The sequence below is a fragment of the Centroberyx affinis genome, unplaced genomic scaffold, assembly GCF_046629955.1.
Source record: "Centroberyx affinis isolate AG114_WGS23_722 - 3 ecotype Tasmania unplaced genomic scaffold, CSIRO-AGI_Caff_v1 ptg000019l_1, whole genome shotgun sequence".
Classification (NCBI taxonomy): Eukaryota; Metazoa; Chordata; class Actinopteri; order Beryciformes; family Berycidae; genus Centroberyx; species Centroberyx affinis.
Window position 1 is genome coordinate 313,590 of NW_027278734.1, and position 20,545 is coordinate 334,134.

The 20,545-nt window shown below is 41.2% G+C and overlaps 1 protein-coding gene across 1 annotated transcript; it reads left to right on the plus strand.

Annotated features, from left to right (window-relative positions):
- The first annotated feature begins 323 nt into the window (after positions 1–323).
- Positions 324–20,400, plus strand: LOC139662437 (POU domain class 2-associating factor 1). The gene is made up of 5 exons (XM_071541167.1): positions 324–412; positions 9,863–9,990; positions 18,058–18,097; positions 18,289–18,596; positions 19,905–20,400. The coding sequence occupies exons 1-5, from the start codon at positions 397–399 to the stop codon at positions 20,337–20,339; spliced, it is 927 nt and encodes a 308-aa protein (XP_071397268.1). The 5' UTR covers positions 324–396; the 3' UTR covers positions 20,340–20,400.
- Positions 20,401–20,545: the final 145 nt, after the last annotated feature.

A 20,545-nucleotide genomic window follows, 5' to 3' on the forward strand; every position in this document is an offset into this window, starting at 1 on the left:
AAAAAGGTCAGATAGAACCTTATAATACCAAGGTCACGCAATGTCTACCCTATGAATGAAATACATTAATAAATTCACCTAAAGTCATCAATCGGCTATTAAACAAGAAAAGGGCATCGTCATCTCCCTCTTTTTGAAAAGTTTTCACCTTTTGTGTGGTACGTGCAAATTGAACTTGAAGTAGTGTCAATGCACTGAAACTAGATGCATGAGGGAGATTTGTGGTTGGAGGAGCTGTCACATCCCAGGGGGTTTGGTGGCAGGCTCCAGGCTGTTCAAAAAGCACCCCGGTCAACCTGCCACTTTGATTTCTTACAGTTAAACTATAAGATACTGCTGTCCAGATAAGCAGCGGCAATCAAATTATTGTTGTTTCTGAGAGGCGTGTTGTGCAGAATGCACTGGGAGAAATGTAAGTACACTGCATCATTGCTGTCTTGTTTAAATGATAGACACAGACGGTACAAATTATTAGGAACACTTACTGTTTTCACGAAGATCATCCCATATTATCCTAATAGAGGTTCCTAATATTTTGTAAAGTCAGTGTACGTTAATAGCTATTACCACTTACGTATCTTACATAATATCTTTCTTAGTTGAACATACTGTATGAGCTGAACTGTATTTTGTCATTGTCCTGCACACTGTTAACTCTCATTAGCTCTCAATTTTTTTGTGTTTTTTGTCGGTTTTGTTTTTGCAATAACTGTGAACAGTATGTGCGAAATCATGGCCATTTATGAAGGGCCCCTTTAAGTGACTGGCACTCTGGGACTAGACTAGAATAGAATATGGATGTGTTGTTTTCCAGGGAACACCAATCAAATAACAACACTGACTACATGAATGCCATAATTCTGCCTGGTTTGTGCCTTTCTCTGATGCATAAACCCACTTGGCTTTAAGCCTGTACTGTCTGTACCGCAGAGGAGACAGTAGGCTGCATTGCTGTGGTCGTATTGCAGGGAAAGGTGACTCAGTCTCGTCGACAAGCTCCCACAATTTGCTGTGTCATTCATTTTAGCGTTCGGCAAATGCGAGGTGTCTGAACCGCATGGAATCATGAGGATCAGACGGTGGCAGTCTGCCTTCTTTTGCCTCTTATTCGTCTTTAAAAGTAAAATCTATGCTGTGTGATAGAAGAGTCAACAGCAATGAAAAGTTGACTGTATTGAGTGAGTGATTTTCCCATGGTTCCTGACTTGTAAACTGTATAAGCTCATATAGAGTAATATTCTCAAGAGTCGGTTTGAATTTTGTCATAATTTGGTTTTGCTGCCAAGATAAAAAAAACCACTTGATCGAATTCAGAGAACCTGAAAGTGTATCGTTTCTTCATTTTTTAACTGCTGTGTTTGGAGATGTCACAACGTTTACATTTAACTTACACGCTGCTTCTGGAAATTTTTACTAGGGATGATAATCATGTCAGTAAAACACGCAAATGATAAGTACAAAGTTATTTCTCCATCCACTCAGAGCATTTTGATCCTGGTATTTAATTAAAGAGATTTAGGAGCTTTGGCTAGCTGCTGGCAGGGGAAAACAGCACGATAAGGTTGAATAGACTGGTACAGTGTCAGGATGAGTAGTGAAACTGTCGTGTTGAAATCTTTTGGAAAGAGGAAGATGTTCATTTGGAAGTTGGGCTATGTGCTGCTGTGAGTTGTAATCTTGATATGCAAAATGGTACCAGGCTCCACCACAGTAAAATACTCCACAGCTGTGGAGCTTCCTCTATTGTTTTTTGCAAGAGTCCCTGTCTGTGTTTGTGTGTGTGTGTGTGTGTGTGTGTGTGTGTGAGGGAGAGAGAGAGAGATGAAAGCGTATCTGCTGTTCAATTCCATACCTTATCAAACATCCATATTGCTGTTTATTTTATTTTTGCATGTATTTCCCCACTTATTTCTTTATGTTTTATACATTCTCTGCTGTATAAACAGTGAAGCACGGTAACACGGACGCACATGTGCAGTGCATCTCCAAACCAAGCCAACATCTATTTTAAGGTGTGATTTAAAGGTCCATACTTTGGTTGAAATGCTGGTTGAAACAACACCGGTTTTTACATAAATTCAAACATTAAAATCCCAGTTCTCTCCTTTGAACTTTTCATCCATAAACAACCTTTAGGATATGGATACTCTTGCATCCAAACGTCTAGCAGCACACGAATCTTGATAAAATACTTTATGATGAGGAAATGGAATTTTAAAAGCATGACACCATGCGGTTACATCATCAAAAATCCCCATTTCAGCTCCTCGCTCTGTCTTTTTTCGAGTCGATTTCTCAACCTCGAGCTCTTTCCAAGGGTGTTGCTCCACAGGATCAACAACAGTAAGAAAGCTTGGACGTGTCACTATAGGCCTTATAAAAAAAAAAATGAGGCTGGTCAAAATGGCTTTCAAGGCTGTTTGAATGGTGATTTATAAAGTAACCAAGCTTCTTTACGGGCGCTCTCATTGGTCATTTCCACCGCTGTCATAAATCAGTAGGAGTGATTGCCGCCGCGCCCCTGTTTGCAGGACAATCTTACCTCCAGTCCCTTGGCTGTTTGCCCGGCTTCTTTAGAAGTCTTTTGTTGCTGTTGGCTGTGTGACAACCGTCCACTTCCCGGTCTCCTGCAACGCTAGGGCTGGTCTGGTATCTGTGAAATGTTCTACAGTACAGGTGTGATCACACCTGCAGCTGGCTGTCTGTGCTCCAAACCACAGTTTAACCATAAATTAACCAGAAGTTAATTTTGTTGCAATTTTCTTGTATTTTGTTTGTTCTGTCAAATGTTTTTTATTTGGGCATGTTGACATAAATACACACACATGAGCATATATATCCATACAAATATACATGCAATTAGACCGGAATATGCTCTTTTTCGTTTTCTTTGAACAAATGTACATAATACATATAACGAAATGCAAAATACAAAATGCAAGAGAAATAGAAATAAAAAAAACGCTCTCTGCTATCCCTTAACTCTATCCCTGACCGGAGCCTCTAAAAGTCTCCAAATTTTGCAGGTGTTGTCTTACATAGTCTCTTATTTGGAAATATCTAAAGACGTTGCTTCCTGGTCATTTATATTTACTCTGTATTTGTGTAAAGGAAGCAAAGGTGCCTTCAGTGTACAAGTCTCCTATTGTATGGATGCCTGCCTTTTTCCAGAGCAGATTAGATCTATCAAGATTAGATGGTGCAAAAGTAGGGTTTCCAGCAATAGGTAGAGCATAAGATATGGATGCCAGATTAAAGTGTTGTATTTTGTTTGTTTATGTTCACACCCAATTACAAGTGAACCAAGGCCATTGACTCACAAGTTTATCTGAGTTTTAGTAAGCTGTCATCATGCCAGGTTAGAGATTTCGGCAGCCGGGCGGAGTCAAAACAAATCTGATGCCTGTTCTTGTAACTTTAGCTGAGCATGATGGACTTGAGAACATGAGCATCAGGGAGGAACTGCTGGCTTTCAGATGTCAACATCCGTCTCCTTATACCCATAAAACCTCAAGTTTGGGGTCCGTTCAGCCACGGTGGCTATCGCTGCTCATGCTAGCGACCCACTTCTTCTTCTGTTGATTCTAAACAAACCGGAAATGTGAAACGCATCACTTCCTGTGCGCCAGAGGAAAGATCTACAAGACACCAGGTGTTTAGAACAAATTTAAAAGCTTTCATGAACTTGATATAGGTTGAATCACTGTTGTGTTATATCAATCAGATAGAAAGTAGTAAAATGGAAAATGTCAGAGATTATTACTTTAAGAATGTTACAGCATGCCAACATTAATCATCTCACGACCCCTCAGATTTATCCGGTGACCCTTTGGAGGGGCCCGACCCCTAGGTTTGGAACCACTGGACTAAACTAGCTAACTGTATATAAAGTAGTTCAAACTAGCTCCACCTCCAGCAGCTACAACAGTAACATGCTGCTTACACACTGATGCTTCAGTATTAATAATCTAATGATGTCATATATAATAAAATATCAGTCAGAGGGACCAAACCACTACTTTTACTGTAATACTTTAACTACATTTTGCTGCTAATACTTATGTACTTTTACTTAAGTAGGATTTTTCATGCAGGACTTTTACTTGTAATGGAGTATTTTTACATTGCTGTATTGGTACTTTTACTTAAGTAAAGGATCAGAGTACTTTTTCCACCACTGCATATGAGGAAAAACAAACAAACAGGGATTTAAAAAAAAAAAAAAAAAGTAGCAGAGAAAAGAAAAGGTTTAAGTAACGCAGTAACGGCGCATTACTGGGGTTAGTAACTGTAATGTAATTACTGAATTTGAAATAATGTAATCCCTTACTCTACTGTACTAAAACGTAATCATATTACAGTAACACGATACCGTCCAACACTGGACTACACTGGCTGTTCGACCCGGGGATGGGCAGCAGGAATTTATAGGCAATTCAAGGTAATTCAAAGGTAATTCACTCAGCTGCTGATAGAAATCTGGACTAGAAAGTGTCCAGGACGGCCTCAGGTGGATGATGGAGGCTAAGCTCCCAGCTCTGTCACTGGGAGTATTGGGACCAGCAGTGGTAGCCTAAAGGTTAGAGAGGCAGGCAGGCACACGAGCGGGAGGAAATTCTGAGCAGGAAAAGGGAAATATTTGTTTATTTGTTTATTTAAAGGATCCCCATTAGCTGATGCCATGGCAATCAGCTAATCTTCCTGGGGTCCACACCTGACATACTGTACAGAACACATTACATGATAAACATTAAATTACATTAATATACACTAAATTACATCAATATACATTAATATAAAAAAATGCGAAAAAATACATTCATATACAATTGCTAGTCAACACTGAAACATACATTAAGGTGGAATACCACTAAAATCAATATATAGATAATATATAAAAAAAAAAAAATGAGAATAATACAACCCATATGAAGCAGAACATGAATATTGAAAACTGGTACAGAGTTATAGCTCCTGCTATTCAGTCTGTCATCTGCATGCCAATAAATGCCTCTTCATAATCTTTTTGAAGGATGATTTATTTTTTATTAGGCGGATATTAAAAGGTAAATTATTCCATTATTCAAATACAGTACAATACAATACAATACAATACTTTATTGTCCCAGCTTTGTTCACAGCTTTGCAGGCCTCACATAAATACATAGATACATAAATACATAAATAAATGAGTGCTGCTCCGGCCTCCAACAACAACAACAACAACAACAACAACAACAACAACAACGCAAAGCACCTTCAGATTCAGTTTAAGAAAATGTAATTGTCTGGCGCTTGGATAGAAGCTCGTCTTTGACATGCTATCAATAAGAAGTAGCTGGGCAATCAATAAGCAGTAGCTTATTATTGATGAGGAATTTGATGGATTTGTGCAAGTCGTGCAAGGCGAACAGAATGGGCCGATAAAACCGGCAGGGAGGACAGTCCAGCAACACTCGCAGTGCTGAGATGATTGATTTTTATGAGTAAAACCATACTAATACTATTAAATTCATTGTTCTCAGTACTGGAATTTCGTCTTTCAGAGCAAAACCGTTCGCTGGAAAAATGAAGGCTAAAAAAGAAGCTCAATTAGCAGGGGTTTGGAGACGCTCTTCTCTGCTGCGGCCCCGCTTGGTGATGTGGACTGATAAGAAGGGTGTACGGGTTCCTGGTTGCGAAAATCCACTCGAGGCCTCGGAGAAAGTAGAACGCCAGCAGGCAATAGTTCACTGCAGATGCCTTGTTAGAGTAAAACCATTTAACTTCTGACCCTTGATTATTGCACAACGCTGTGATTGAAAGATTGATGGTGCATGTGTGTTTACGTGTGCCTGCATGCGCAAGCTTGTAGGGGTGGGGGGTGGGGGTGGGGGTGGGTGGTGGTGGTGGGGGGGCAGAGAGAAAGAGAAAGTGATGGAAGGAAAGAGAGGATGACGAGCCGAAGGCACAGCCCCACCGTTTATGGCTCTTGAGGGTTTTCTTTCATGCCTGCTCCATCACTCCAGGGATCAGTCATCCTCAAAGTGCGGCGCCGGGGGGGGGGCCTCCAGGGGCCCCTTGAGGGGGTTCCAGGGGGTCCCCAGCCAGGACGAATAGTTACATTTCGGTATAATTCAAATCACTGGAAATGATCCCAATTAGAGAATGTCTAAGAATGACTATAGGTTTCACTTTCACCACTATAATCTTGTATTCATGTACAGTGTAGACATCTCTGCATTTCCGTACTAAAACAACAACTAAATTCCTCCCTTATGGGCCCCTGAGACAAAATCTGATCAAAGGGGGGTCCATTTGGTCAGTGATTCTCAACCTTTTTCATATCAAGGACTCCTAATTTAGTCCACATTAGGGGCCACGGATCCCCATTTAATTATATTTTTTTCTAGCGGACCCAAATCTGAGAATATTTTTAATGTTAGATATGATTTTGTCCAGAATTCCTTGACTATCTGTATTGTAGGCAGAGAGATAACAGTGAATCTATGACCAAAACAGTCATTCTTCTACATTCTCTAATTGTTTACTTCTCGTAAATGAAATAATGCTGAAGTTTAACAATTCATCAATTTGCTGAGGACCCCCTGGAACCCCCTCATGGGCCACTGGTGGTCCCCGGACCCCACGTTGAGAACCACTGCATTCGGTTATTTGTGACAAGACGACTGCTGTCATAGATCACCATCCAGCTGCGGATGGTTCATACTGCTGCAGTTCTGTGGGGGAAAATGCCATCACACTCAATGACTTTGTAGCCTCAGGCCACACTGACTGATGATATTGTCTACAGTTCCAAATGTACTGTTGCTTTAACTCCATTCAGAAGAGGCCCTCACTGTCATATCTGATTTCTTTTCATGCTTATACTTGCAGGAAGTCACTGGTTGTAAACATTTGGACATACTGTAAGTCAAGACCATTTAAAGTCTCTGTCTAGCTCGGCTCCTGAGGACATTCATCTCGTTCGTATAAGCACGGAAAATCTTCTTTCATGGTGTTAGTACCTGAAGAAAGACGGTAAACAACTGCTTCTTATATGAGTGCATTGGCATACAGTATTCTGTTCCATTTATCTCGAAAGTCGGAAGTCGGAGCTGGGAATGACGTCACACCCGAGTTGACCGCGTTCCAGTACAAGTCGGAAAACCAATTCGTTTTTTTTTTAATTTCACGGGGTGGGGGAAGTGGAGGTTTGCTCTAGCCAGGTTAGCCATTGTTAGCAATACCAGTTGATAACAATGCATTATGCGGTATTATGCGCATACAAACACCGTAGCAACATGTCCACAGAGAGAAGTTGGACAGTACTGTGTGTAAAACTGATTTAATGAGACACAAATAAGACAGAAGTGCTAATAAACAGTATATTACTACAGCTTGAGGTGCGGAGCAGCCATCTTGGATTTTGAGGTCGGGGTTGGCGAGGTTCTTCCGACTTTCCGAGTCGGAAATCCGACTTCTGGGGGCGTTCCAGTTGAAATTTCCGACTGGGAACTCGGAAATGCCGACTTCCCAGTTCAAATGGAACGCACCATAAGTATAGAGACTTTGCAGTTGCATCACAAACTCTCCCAGCAACCGCAGCTGGTGGTTCAATTTCTGTACATAAATAATGGCAAAATAGCTAACAACCAAAAGAGAGCTAGCTGAAAAAGCTTGTTGTGGTGTGGCTGTAGATACATTCAGTAACATTGTAAGAAAAAGTGAATATAGTCTGGTCACTTTGACTCTGATGAAGACACAGTAGTGTCAAAACGTTAGTCTGTTTGCACAATTAAAGGCTGTGAATCTATCAGTGTGCTCCAGTCCCTTTTGTTTTCTGGAAGTTTGCTGTCCTCAAGCTGAGAAGCATCTGATTCAGCCGCATTTTGCTGGAAGATGCGCGGTCTGGATTTGTTTCCAATTGTAGGTCACTGTGACACAGTAAACTGTCTTGTCTTTAGCCCTAGTCTCTACTCCATCACAGTTGCAGCTAAAGTTGTAGCGTGAGAGGATTCAGCTCAGTTAACCTGAGCTAACTGTTAGCTAGCTAACTAGCCAGAAGGCTAATTTAGCAAAGACTACTCCACTTTGATAGATATGTGTACTTTGCATAGATTTTAGACCACAACTCCCAAATAAATGTATTTTTAACTTATTTTGCAGCACAGGAAAATGTGCACAAAATCAAGGGGAGTGGATACTTTTTATAGCCACTGTAGCAACAGGTTTGGGTCACAGCCAGGAGCAAAAAGAATGCACAAAACGTGTAATTGCTCAAATCACAGATACAGGAAAAGTACTTGGTCATGATTTGTTGTCAAGTACTCATTTGTGACCTAACTGGTGATAAATGACATCCAGATCAGTGGATGTTTTCATAGGTTTTCGGTCGTGGTGACAGCTGTTCAAGAGGATAATATCCTATACACACATGACACATCTGTCAACATCAAATGGATCCACTGTAATCCATCACGCTCTCTGTCTCTGTGTGTGTTGCTGAGTGGGCGAAGGCATATACCATGTACTCTAGATGTTGTGTGTTCAAATCCGACTCACGACCTCTGTTGTCTGACTCTGCTCAGTTTGGTGTCACTACCCGCTGCATACAATCAAATAACGCAGAGACGCTGAAACTGAAAAAATGTAGGGCCAGGACCAGTAACCCCCAGCACTCACACTCAGAGATGTAGTGGTAAATAAAAAGGTTGGTAAACCATATGACCTTGAGTCAGTGATCATCATAAGGAAAACAACTACCGATATGAACAAAAATTCATTTTCAGAAAAGCATTCATTTAGTTGTACTTTTTTTTTCTTTAAAAGACCCTATGATGTAAAATTCTACTACTTAATATGTTGTAAGAAACTACTACTTATAATTAAAGATACTACTACTTACTGTGATGTAAGATACTACTAATACAAGCTATTGCTGATACAACTGATGAATTTCAATTCAATTTAATTTACAACTACTTATGATATAATATACTACTACTAGTTACTATGATGTAAGATACTACTCCTTACTATGATGTAAAATATTACTAATTACTATGATGTAAGATATTATTAATTACTAAGATGTAAGATACTACTTCCTATGATGTAAAATACTACTAAATACTATGATGTAAGATGCTACTACTTACTATGATGTAAAATACTACTACTTACTATGATGTAAAATACTACTAATTACTATGATGTAAGATACTACTTACTATGATGTAAAATACTACTAATTACTATGACGTAAGATACTACTAATTACTATGATGTAAGATACTACATACTATGATGTAAAATACTACTAATTACTATGATGTAAAATACTACATACTATAAGGTACTATTACTTACTGTGATGTAAAATACAACTAATTATGTAAAGTACTTCTTACTATGATGTAATATACTTCTTAATATGATGTTAAATACTACTGCTTAATATGATGTAAGATGTTACTTACTATGATGTAAAATACTTCTTACTATGATGTAAAATACTGCTACATATGTAAGAAACTACTTACTATGATGTAACTTAGTATGATGCATTCATTGAATTTATGTCATAAAGACTTACATCAGCCTAAAAAGATGGCAAACACTGTTCTACAAACATTGCTACATCCCTGCTCACCCCCAAACTCCTCTCTGCGTTAGTATTCACTGTTCTGCAGTCAGGCCACATGTGCCGCAGTCAGCCTGCAGGGTCTGTGCCTGCCCTGTTTGCCTCTATTCATGAACTCTATGCACTAATCATATCCATGACCGCGACTGACAGGAGTTAGCTGTAGGGAAGTGAGGTGGAGTCACTCACGTGTTTTGAATTCACGTGTCTCTCTCTGTCTCCCTCCCGCCTCTCTAGCGCCACCGTCGGTGCTGGCCAGGTCCAGGCCTTACCAGGGTGTTCGAGTCAGAGATCCAGTCAAAGAACTGCTGAGGAGGAAGAGAGGCCAGGAGCCACACAGCACCAAGACAGCGCCCCCTACTGCGGTGAGGGAACCATGGCACCTGGCATTCTATGTGTAAAGGGCAGAAATGATCATGATACAATACAATAATCATGTGAGAAACTTCACCATGCGACAAAAGATGGCCTCTAATAAATCTGAGTTCAGTAGGAAGCTGAAATAATGTCTCTTATAGCAATGTCAGGAATAATTAGGAGTACATTATTAGGAATAATACCATGTGGAACCTGTTCTTAGAGGGCTTGAATATACTGTATATTTCTGTCTGAAACATTTTATGCACAACAAAACTAATTTTAAAAAATTATGTCAGGACTGCATGCATGTTTCCTAGTGTATAGTGTAAATGTTCTGCAATGGATCTAAACTCATCTAGATCCAACTATTTCCTTTAAAAAAAAAAAAAAATGTAAGTGTCGATGAACTAATCATTTCTTTTTATATGTTGTCTTATGAGGGTCATGACCAAAAACATGAAACAATTGAAATCTTTAATGGACTCTGTGTTACCTGATGGATCTCTGAATATTTAAAGTACATCCCCCCCCCCCCCCCCCCCCAGTGCTTTCTGACGATTTGCTGTGATTAACTGGCACTCTCGCTCATCAGAATCAGCTTGAAGATGAGTGGAGGTTGAATGACCTGCTTGAGGAAGCCGTAAAATTCGAATTATAAAAAAAATGATGCGTGTGGCGGCGTGTGCCATGATAATGACGCTCTCGGAACGTAACGAGGAATTTAGCGAAGGAATCTGTCAAGCAGAAATAAAAACATAACATGACGGATCAAGATTTCTCGGGAGAAGCGGAATTCGGCATTTAACAAATTACAGATTGCGTTAGATCTTGCCTTCTAGAGCTGAGAGAAGGGGCCCCTGTTGAGCCAATAATATTAGCAGTCGGGACCCGGGGCCTATCCCAGAGCAAAAGGGGGGATTTTATCCTTATATAATCCAGGTGTTTTTCCATGACAGTTACAGCCATTCCCCTGCATGGCTCCAGGGCTGGGCACAGGGCCCTATGCAAAGCAACTCGCAGCCTTGCCAAAGAGCCCTCCCACTTACTATTTATTATGCCTACCAGAACAGGAGAGAACACACACACACACACACACACGCGCACACTCTCCCTCCAAACGCTCAAACACTCCCTCTGATAAGAAGGGGGGAAAAAAGGGGATAAAGTGTCGTTTTACAAAATGTAGGCCAACAGGATGCAAAATGTTATTGATGATACTCATTTTTCTCTGTGAAAGCATTTCCTTGGGAACATGGAAATAGCTGTTGGAGCTCATGTTAGGTATCATCCAGGATGTCAGACATGGATACCTTTACATCTCTCCCTGAAACTGAATGCACAAAATATTAGGGACATCGACCTGATATTGAGTTGCAGCTCCTTTAGCACAGTGATTCTCAATCTTTTTCATATCAAGGACCCCTAATTTAGTCCACGGACCCCCATTTGATGAGGTTTTCTGTCTCGGACTCAAACCTGAGAACATTTTTATTGTTAGATATGATTTTATCCAGAATCCAGAAATTGTAGGTAGAGCGATAACAGAGAAACTATGATCAAAACAGTCATTCTTCTACATTCTCTAATTTTGTTAACTTCTTGGAAATGAAATAATGGTGAAGTTTAACTCACTTAGTTTAACTTAATTCATTAATTTGCTGGGGACCCCCCTGCAACCCTCTCAAGGACCCCTGGTGGTCCCCGGACCCCACGTTGAGAACCACCGCTTTAGCACAGTCCACATCTCAATTGCCTCAAAGCTTAAAAAAATCCTTCTCTAACTCGTCTGCTTCTCTCTATCTACGTCTCCTCCTTTGTGATTGGTGCAGATTTAATGAGGGAAATCAGTAAGGGATAACGGCTTTGTCCTAGATTTCACCTCACGAGTGGACTTCATGAAAAGAGGAAATGTACCTAATATTTTGTGCATTCGGTGTACAGCATGCAGTCAAGTTGGACCATTAAAACAAACACAGACCTAGTCACACTTGTTGCTTGCGATTCTGAGATACTGAGATTACGATTACTTGCATCGCTTTCAGAATCTCCTCCGAAAGTCAGCCTCCAGAGCCAGGTGGCTGCAGGCCGGACAGTCAGTTTCAGTCAGAGAACCCCCCACCCCCACCCCCACCCCCACCCCCACACACACCCCCCCGGAGTCTGCAGACCCACCCTGCTGAAGGGCCCTTGAGCAAATCTCAGAATCCCCCAACTGAACACTGCCAAACACTGACACTGACTGTTGTTGGGACCGGTGTGACTACCAGTACTACCATTTTAACTGCACCTTTGTATGTGTATATCCCCAACTGTACTACTTGTACATAGGGCCACTGCAATTCAGCAAACGTGCAATATCCTAAGTGCAATATCTCCGCTGCTAATAACAAATTGTATTGTTTTATATCTTATTGCTTTATAGGTTACGGAAATATTTACATTTTATGTTTTATTTATATATTTAGCATGTGAATGCACCGTCAGGATTGACACTCAGTTCCGTTGTACTCTGTGCAATGACAATAAAGGGATCTGAATCTGAATCTGAATCTGAATCAGCTCTAGGGGCGTTGTTCTGCAGCTCACCCTGACCTCTGACCCCTGCTACTTCAACAGTTAAGCAAAGAGCAAGCACAAGCAAGAGCCTGTGTCCCTACAGGGATCAATAAAGTACGATTTGGGCCGTTCGTGTTGTAGCCTGTGCTGATAGAGGCCTTATGACCAGAGATGAAGCGCATTCCTAAAATGAAATGTTCATGCTAATACACAGAGAGAGTAATCAGAAGATGTTTAGTGATGCTTTCATGTCCTGTGAATGGTGCCTCATCACAATGTAGTGATATACACTAAATGTACAAAATATGATGTATTTATTCCATCCATTGTAGACTATTATGAGTGAGGCACAAACTAACAGAGTTAATCTGCTGTTTATCTGATGTCATATATCATACCTAGTCATACCTGCTTATTGTCTGATTATAATAATTGCATTAGGCAGCATATACATCAGCATATAGACCTACATCAAATACAAATATTACTTAATTTATCTAATTCATAATCAGCAATAATAATATTTCCTATCTGTATATTCTCTTTTCAGGTTGTTATACATACCTTTGAAAATAGCATGCCCCCTAAATGATGCATACAGGACAGTCATGTATTCCGAGTCTCTTGCACACTGTATTTGAAACTGAAAAACTAGAATTTTTTTTAAAGTGCTACATAAATAAAAGCATAAAAGTTTATTATTATTATTTTTTAATAAAAGGTCACTATGGGCCTGATAAAATCGTCTAACCCTAGTCTGTGCTTCTGCTTCTACTTGAGTAATTTCTAAGTATGTATTCCCTCTTTTACTTGGCTACGTTTTAATTTTTTTGACAGGAGCAGTAAGTATGCTGTCATTTACGATAAAACAGACCCAGTCAGGACATACCTCCCATAATTGATACTAGGTTTATTGATGTGATTAAAACAGGACCGTCCCTCAGCCTCGGGCCGAAAAGTAACTCAGCACATCAATTGCAAGGAACACGCCCAAAGCAAGTAATCCATTTATTTTATAGAGAGACAAATTTAGAACATCTGCACTGCCGCAAAAATCTCTGTTCAAAGATCTGTTCAAATCTGATCAGTGAGCTCTACTCTACTCTACTTTTTTTTCTGCAAAGTTCTAGACCAGTGATTCTCAACCTTTTTCATATCAAGGATCCCTAGTTTAGTCCACATTAGGGCCGCAGACCCCTTTCTGATGAGATTTTGTCTCTCGGACCCAAATCTGAGAATATTTTAACTGTTAGATATGATTTTGTCCAGTTTGTCCAATTCCATGACTATCTGTATTGTAGGTAGAGCGATAACAGAGAAACTATGATCAAAACAGTCATTCTTCCACATTCTCTAACTTCTTGTAAATGAAATGCTGAAGTTTAACAGTTCATCAATTTGCTGGGGACCCCCTGGAACTCCCTCAAGGACCCCTGGTGGTCCCCGGACCCCACGTTGAGAACCACTGCTCTAGACAAACCCTCTCGCTGTCAGTACTTGAGTAAAGGTGAAGCAACACATGGCTTCTGCTCGAGCAAAAGATGTTTATTTGTTTATTTGTTTATTTAAAGGATCCCCATTAGCTGATGCGATGGCAATCAGCTAATCTTCCTGGGGTCCACACCTGACATACTGTACATAACACATTACATGATAAACATTAAATTACATTAATATACACTAAATACATCAATATACAGTAATATAAAAAAAAATGCAAGCTTACATTGATATGAAATAAAAAAAACATTCATATACAATTCAAAGCCAGTCAACACTGAACGTACATTTAGGTAGAATACTAATTAAAAATCAATATATAGATAATATTTTAAAAGAATGAGAATTATACAACCCATATGAAGCGGAACACGAATATTGAAAACTGGTAGAGTTATACCTCCTACTGTTCAGTCTGTCATCTGCATGTCAATAAATACCTCTGCATAATCTTTTTAAAGGATGATTTATTTTTTATTAGGCGGATATTAAAAGGTAGATTATTCCAGTTTGTTATGGCTCTGTAAATGACAGTTTTTTTTCAACGAGTTAGTCCTTAGGCTGGGTACCACAATATGACCGTTACCGGCAAATCTGGTGTTGTGGTTATGTATGTTATTGCAATAAACTATTTGGTCGAATAAAAATGTTGGCATCTTTGAGTTAATGATGCAGCTGAAAAATGTGGCCAGAGGTGGAAAGTAACTAAGTACATTTACTCGAATACTGTACTTAAATACAATTTTAGGTACTTGTACTTGAGTATTACCATTTTATGCTACTTTATACTTCTACTTCACCAGAGGGAAATATTTAACTTTTTACTCCACTACCTTTATTTGATAACTTAAGTTACTAGTTACTTTGCAGATTCAGATTATTAATACAAAATATAATCAACTAATAAATTGTGATGTATTATTATAGATTACTGTAAGCTACCCAGCAGTATATAAAGTAGTGGAAATCAGCCCCACCCTTTCCAGCTGCAACATTAAAGTGATGCTTACACATTAATGCATCAATAATTATAATTCAATAATATAATATATACAGTATTATTCTGAAATGGGCCATTCTGCATAATAAGTACTTTTACTTTTGTTGCTTTAAGTACATTTTGATGCTAATACTTTTGTACTTTTACTTAAGTAACATTTTGAATGCAGGACTTTTACTTGTAACAGAGTATTTTTATACTGTGATATTTCTACTTTTACTTAAGTAAAAGATCTGAGTACTTCTTCCACCACTGAATGTGGCCATGCTCAAAGGAATAGTTCACACAGAAGTGAAAATTCTGTCATCATCTACTCCCCCTCATGCCAAATGAAACACAGGTGAAGTTTGTTAGTCCATATAACACACAGGGAGGTTGCCAGCACAACTTGGTAGCAGCCTTCTCCAAAACAACTGAAGTCAATGGGGACCTGTTCTTTAGAGTTCCAAAACAAAAACAGACAAACAATCACACTGTGAATAGAAAGACCTATACACCATGATTTGTTGCAAATCAATCAGCTGTAGTTAAGATTTGCACTAAATGATGGTGTAAATATACTGTAGGTCTTTTTGGAACTCTGAAGAACTGGTCCCCACTGACTTCAGTTGTTTTGGAGAAGGCTGCTATGGAGTTGTGCTGGCAGCCTCCCTGTGTGTTATATGGACAAACTTCACCTGTGTTTCAACTGGCATGAGGGGGAGTAGATGATGACAGAATTCTCATTTTTGGGTGAACTACTCCTTTAAGGAAATCCGCTCTACTGGATGCAGCAGTGTAACTCTCCACCCGCCGTCAAAGCTGTGACGCTAGCCGGCTCCTCAGATACATTGCAATCTCTCTGGCATCATGAAAGCACATGCTCTGCTGCCTCTTCTCATGCCCTGCTAGCTGGCCTCCAGGCGGCTCCTGGAGGCTGCCGGTGTCAAGTAACGCCCGAAGGCTGACGTTAGCTGTCAGCACCGTCACAGCTTCTTCTTCTTCTTCTTCTTCTTCTTCTGTCGTTCCTCCTTGTCATTTCTCGACACGGACCCTGCCCCGTATATATATCGCCGCTTGTTGCGCGCCCGACCAGAACAAACAGATCTTTCCATGTGCGCACACTGGCGTCTTTCAAGAGAGATTACGCGTACGTAGCGGTGCACAGTGCACTTCTGGGTGTGCACAATCAACACAGGGGCAGAGAGAGACAGATAAGCAAGAGGGGATGACTGAGCAGAAGCGTTTAACCTGTAGATGACTTGACATTTGTGCTGTCTGTCTTGAGGCGGTCGTAATAATGGAGTGGAGTCCTTCGAGTATGTGGCCTCCTCTAGGACTCAGTATACACAAACAGATTTGGGTATTTCTGGGTCCATTTTGTTGTTTGGTGGTGAATATTCCCACAAATAGCTGGCCAAACATAGATGACGTGATGTCTGCAATGGAGTTTGGTAGCAGAAAATGTTCCAGCGATCCAAAAACATCGAAGGTAAACGGTCAGGTTTTGGTGTCAGTCCCTCAGAATCAAAGAGCGAGGGCTTCTTTCTAGAGCCGCCATTTGGCACCAAGAGACGTTCAACAGGGAGAGATCCATCGTAGGAGAGGAGACCAATTTCTCCACCAAGAGGAGCCTCAATAGCTTCAAGTAGACAAGGCAGGTTGAGGGAAAGTGGGTAAAAATCAAATTACAACACTTGTCCTTTAAGTTCAACCTGGGATCTCTAATGGCTATTCTGACAGAAAATGACAGAAGACATTTCCACTGATGAAGACTGGCAAATCCGTGTGTGTTCTGAACTCTGTCAATAACTCTGTCAATCAATAATTTACGACTTCCTGCCAGGCTGCACGCTCTGTGCTCTCTCCACCCTCTCTCTCTTTCTCTCTAAACAGCTTCAAGCAGTGGATTAGTGTGAGGCGAGCATGTGAATTGTGCCTTGAGGGAATAAGATTCCTACTGTTGTCATCCAACAGATTATAACGCTGCAGCTTGGAAGTTTCCAGTAAGCTGCAGCGTCTGGAAGATATTGCCCCCGTTGTTGCCGTGTATCTCCATTGTTGCCAGTTGTGTATCAACTTAATGATGCGTGAATGTGAATTTCTTTATTCAGCGGAAAACAGTTTTATGGCAACGCAATGATACACACACCCTAAATTACCAAGGTACACACAAGTTGCACAATCATGACTAGCTCTCTCCCTCTGGGAGAGAGAGGTACGAGCTTCAACTTGCATTTTTTTGTGTTCAGCCTGGGTTTTGCAACTGCTGTAGCAGGGCCAAATAGTTCTTTTTTTTTTAATTTTTTTTTTTTTACAACAGTTATTTGCAGAGGAAATCAATGTTGTCTTTCTTCATTCACGATAGCATTTTTGCAATGCTTAAAATCTCACAAACTGTAGCTTTAGTCACACATATGACTCACAATCCAAAAAGCTTGTTTTATACAAATCAGACTGTTCAAGACCATACCTGTATATGAATACACTCCCATTTGGGTCAAACCAATTCCGGATTGTATCTGTAACTCTCTCTCTCTCTCTCTCCCTCTCTCTCTCTCTCTCTCTCTCTCTCTCTCTCTCTCTTTGTCTCTCCCTCTCTCTGTCTCCCTCTCTCTCAGTTCAATTCAGTTCAATTCAAGGAGGCCTTATTGGAATGACGCATGATGTTGCCAAAGCATAGATTCAAACATAAATGAGATAAAGATAAAGTAAAATAAAATGAAATAAACTGCATAGTATTTATATAGATTCATCACATATTTCTGGACAGTAACAACAATAACAGTGATGATTACAAAATGATGATTACTCTCTCTCTCTCTAACACACACACACACACACACACACACATGATGATCTGCAAGACTCACCTGCTCCACACACCTGGGCTTGATCAGTATAACTGTAAATACTGCATATTTATATATCAACATCACAGTATAGACTATCTACCGCACCAACATATGATTATGGTTCGACTGTAATTTATTGACATCCAACTCACTTTCTTTATTGATGTAATCTGTCTCTCCAGGATGTGGTCCCACACAACAATCAGTCATCATACGCACAAGGTACTAAGTCATTCTTTTGTCTGCTGCCATTGCGTTTAGAACAAACCAGCTGCGCCTGAGCAACAGTTTTCATGTCGTGCCAGCTGAGAGTTGCCTGACACATTTCCCCAAACTGTAACTGAAAAATGTGTTCCTGCATGTCTTTAATCACCCAAACTCACACAACTCCCAAAATCCCTTTTGAAATCCAGGGAGCTTTGGGTTCGAGGTGGCCGGCGGCTCCTCGGCCGACCCGTCCGCCACAGCCGCCGACGGAGGGCAGCAGTGCGCGGGATGGAAAGCCCTGCCCGCCGCCACCGCCGCCGGTCTACAGGCCGCCGGGCTACAGGCCGCCGGGACGCCCTGGCCCTCGCCCGACTATAACCAGCAGGACCCCTCGGCTCAGCCCCTGGCCTACCCGGCCCCGCCCACCCTCACGGCGGACGTCTACATGCAGACTCTCTGCCCCAGCTACACCATGCTGACCTACACACATGCACCGCTGCTCACTAACTTTGGGGTGAGTGAGAGATGGGGAGCGTATCTATGTTCCCAGGGTCCTGTGTTCCCAAGGGTCCTATGTTCCCAGGGTCCTGTGTTCCCAGGGTCTTAAGTTCCCATGGTCCTATGTTTCCAGGGTCCAATGTTCCCAAGGTTCTATGTTCCCAGGGTCCTAAGTTCCCAGGGTCCTATGTTCCCAGGGTCCTAAGTTCCCAGGGTCCTATGTTCCCAGGGTCCTAAGTTCCCAGGGTCCTAAGTTCCCAAGGTCCTATCCCAGGGCCCTATGTTCCCAGGGTCCTATGTTTCCAAGGTCCTATGTTCCCAGGGTCCTAAGTTCCCAATGTCCTATGTTCCCAAGGTCCTCTGTTCCCAGGGTCCTATGTTCCCAGGGTCCTAAGTTCCCAAGGTCCTAAGTTCCCCAGTTCAATATTCTGTTGACACACATTAACCCTCCTGTTGTGTTCGGGTCAAATTTGACCCGTTTCAAGTTAAAATATTTCATAAATATTATCCAGTTTTTTTTATTGGAACAAGGCTTCAAAACAGCTATATAAACACAACAAAACCAATGGTTATCATTTTATTGGATTTTGAAGGTCTCTAACCCTAACCCAAACCCTAACCCTAGAACTGGGGAACATAGGACCCTTTATCATGTTCCCATTATGTGCCATATAAATCTGGAGAACATAGGACCCTGGGAACATAGGGATGACTCTGAGAGATGTTACCCCCATGTGGGAACAAAAACAAGTTTAAAGTGTTTTTTTTTTTCTGATCAGCCTCAATCACAAAGTGGGACTACAACAGTGAAGAGCGTCCCATCCCCACTAATTAAGGCGCTATAGATTCACCATATTTGACCAAGTGAAATTCTCGTGTCGGGTATGGACACTCCTCCCCCCACACATAGTGAGTCCAGAGAAAACTAAACTTGTGTGAAAAAAAGAGAAATCAACGTGAACGTTCTCCAACCACCGTTTCTGAGATGTTTACTGTGATGTAGAGGAGCTTTGTATGGCTGGAATCAGCTTTATCATCCATTTTGAACTTGTCAGGTGGAACTATTGCTCATGGAACAAAATCACATCGGTAGGGAAACAAGGAAGCATGGAAATTTCATTGGCTGTTAATGGCTAATGACCGAGAAAAGCTTGTTGACGTTCTAAGGAAAATTACAGTAATGGACATCTGGTGACTTGTTGATTGTGTTGCTCACAGTGGGAACAGGGTCAGTCTTATCAACCTAAACTAGACAAACTATGCCCTTTCTGTCCATTCATTTTGATCAAAATCAGTATTTTGATTATATCTGTTGTTGTTCTAGACCATACCTGTGGCCCCAGCACAAGCCTCCCTCCCTCAGATGGACCTCCAGGACTCAGGGTTGACCTACCTGCCCTGGGCCCAGCCCCTGACCACCATATCCACCATGCCCACCTCAGGGGTCCAGTTCACCCCCGGCTCTGCCACCCTGTCTGGGTCGCCTCTGCTCCACATGCCCTTGCCCATGTCTTTGACCACCATGATCCCTCAGCTGGAGGCCCACGGTCTCGAGCCTCAGCCCCAGATCCTGGACCTCCAGCAGCCTTCGGACCAGCAGCTGAACCCCGCGCCACAACCGCGATCTCTGGACGAGGATCCAGACGTGGAGCCCGAACCACCGAACCCCCTGGAGAAGCTGCTGGAAGATCCGAAGGAGGAGGGCGAAGAGGAGGGCAAAGACTCATACAGCAGCTCGCTCTTCATACCGAATGTCTGAAGATATGAAATCTCCAGGGTGTCAAATTTTTTCTGCAGTGATCAGTATTTTTTTGTTTTCTCAGGGGTCAAGTTATTATTTTTTTTATATATATATGTATATACATATATTTTACTTCAGTATTGCACTCAGTTTCTATTATTTCCATGTAGTGAAAGTTGTTTTCTTCCATATTGATTGACAACCCAAACATTTCCGTTGAAGAG

What these genes read in the sequence shown, in the direction of transcription:
- LOC139662437 (XM_071541167.1), top strand. An exon ending in AGACAGCGCCCCCTACTGCG is followed by an intron (nt 9,991 to 18,057) that starts GTGAGGGAACCA and finishes CTGTCTCTCCAG; the next exon opens with GATGTGGTCCCACACAACAA. An exon ending in CGCTGCTCACTAACTTTGGG is followed by an intron (nt 18,597 to 19,904) that starts GTGAGTGAGAGA and finishes TTGTTGTTCTAG; the next exon opens with ACCATACCTGTGGCCCCAGC.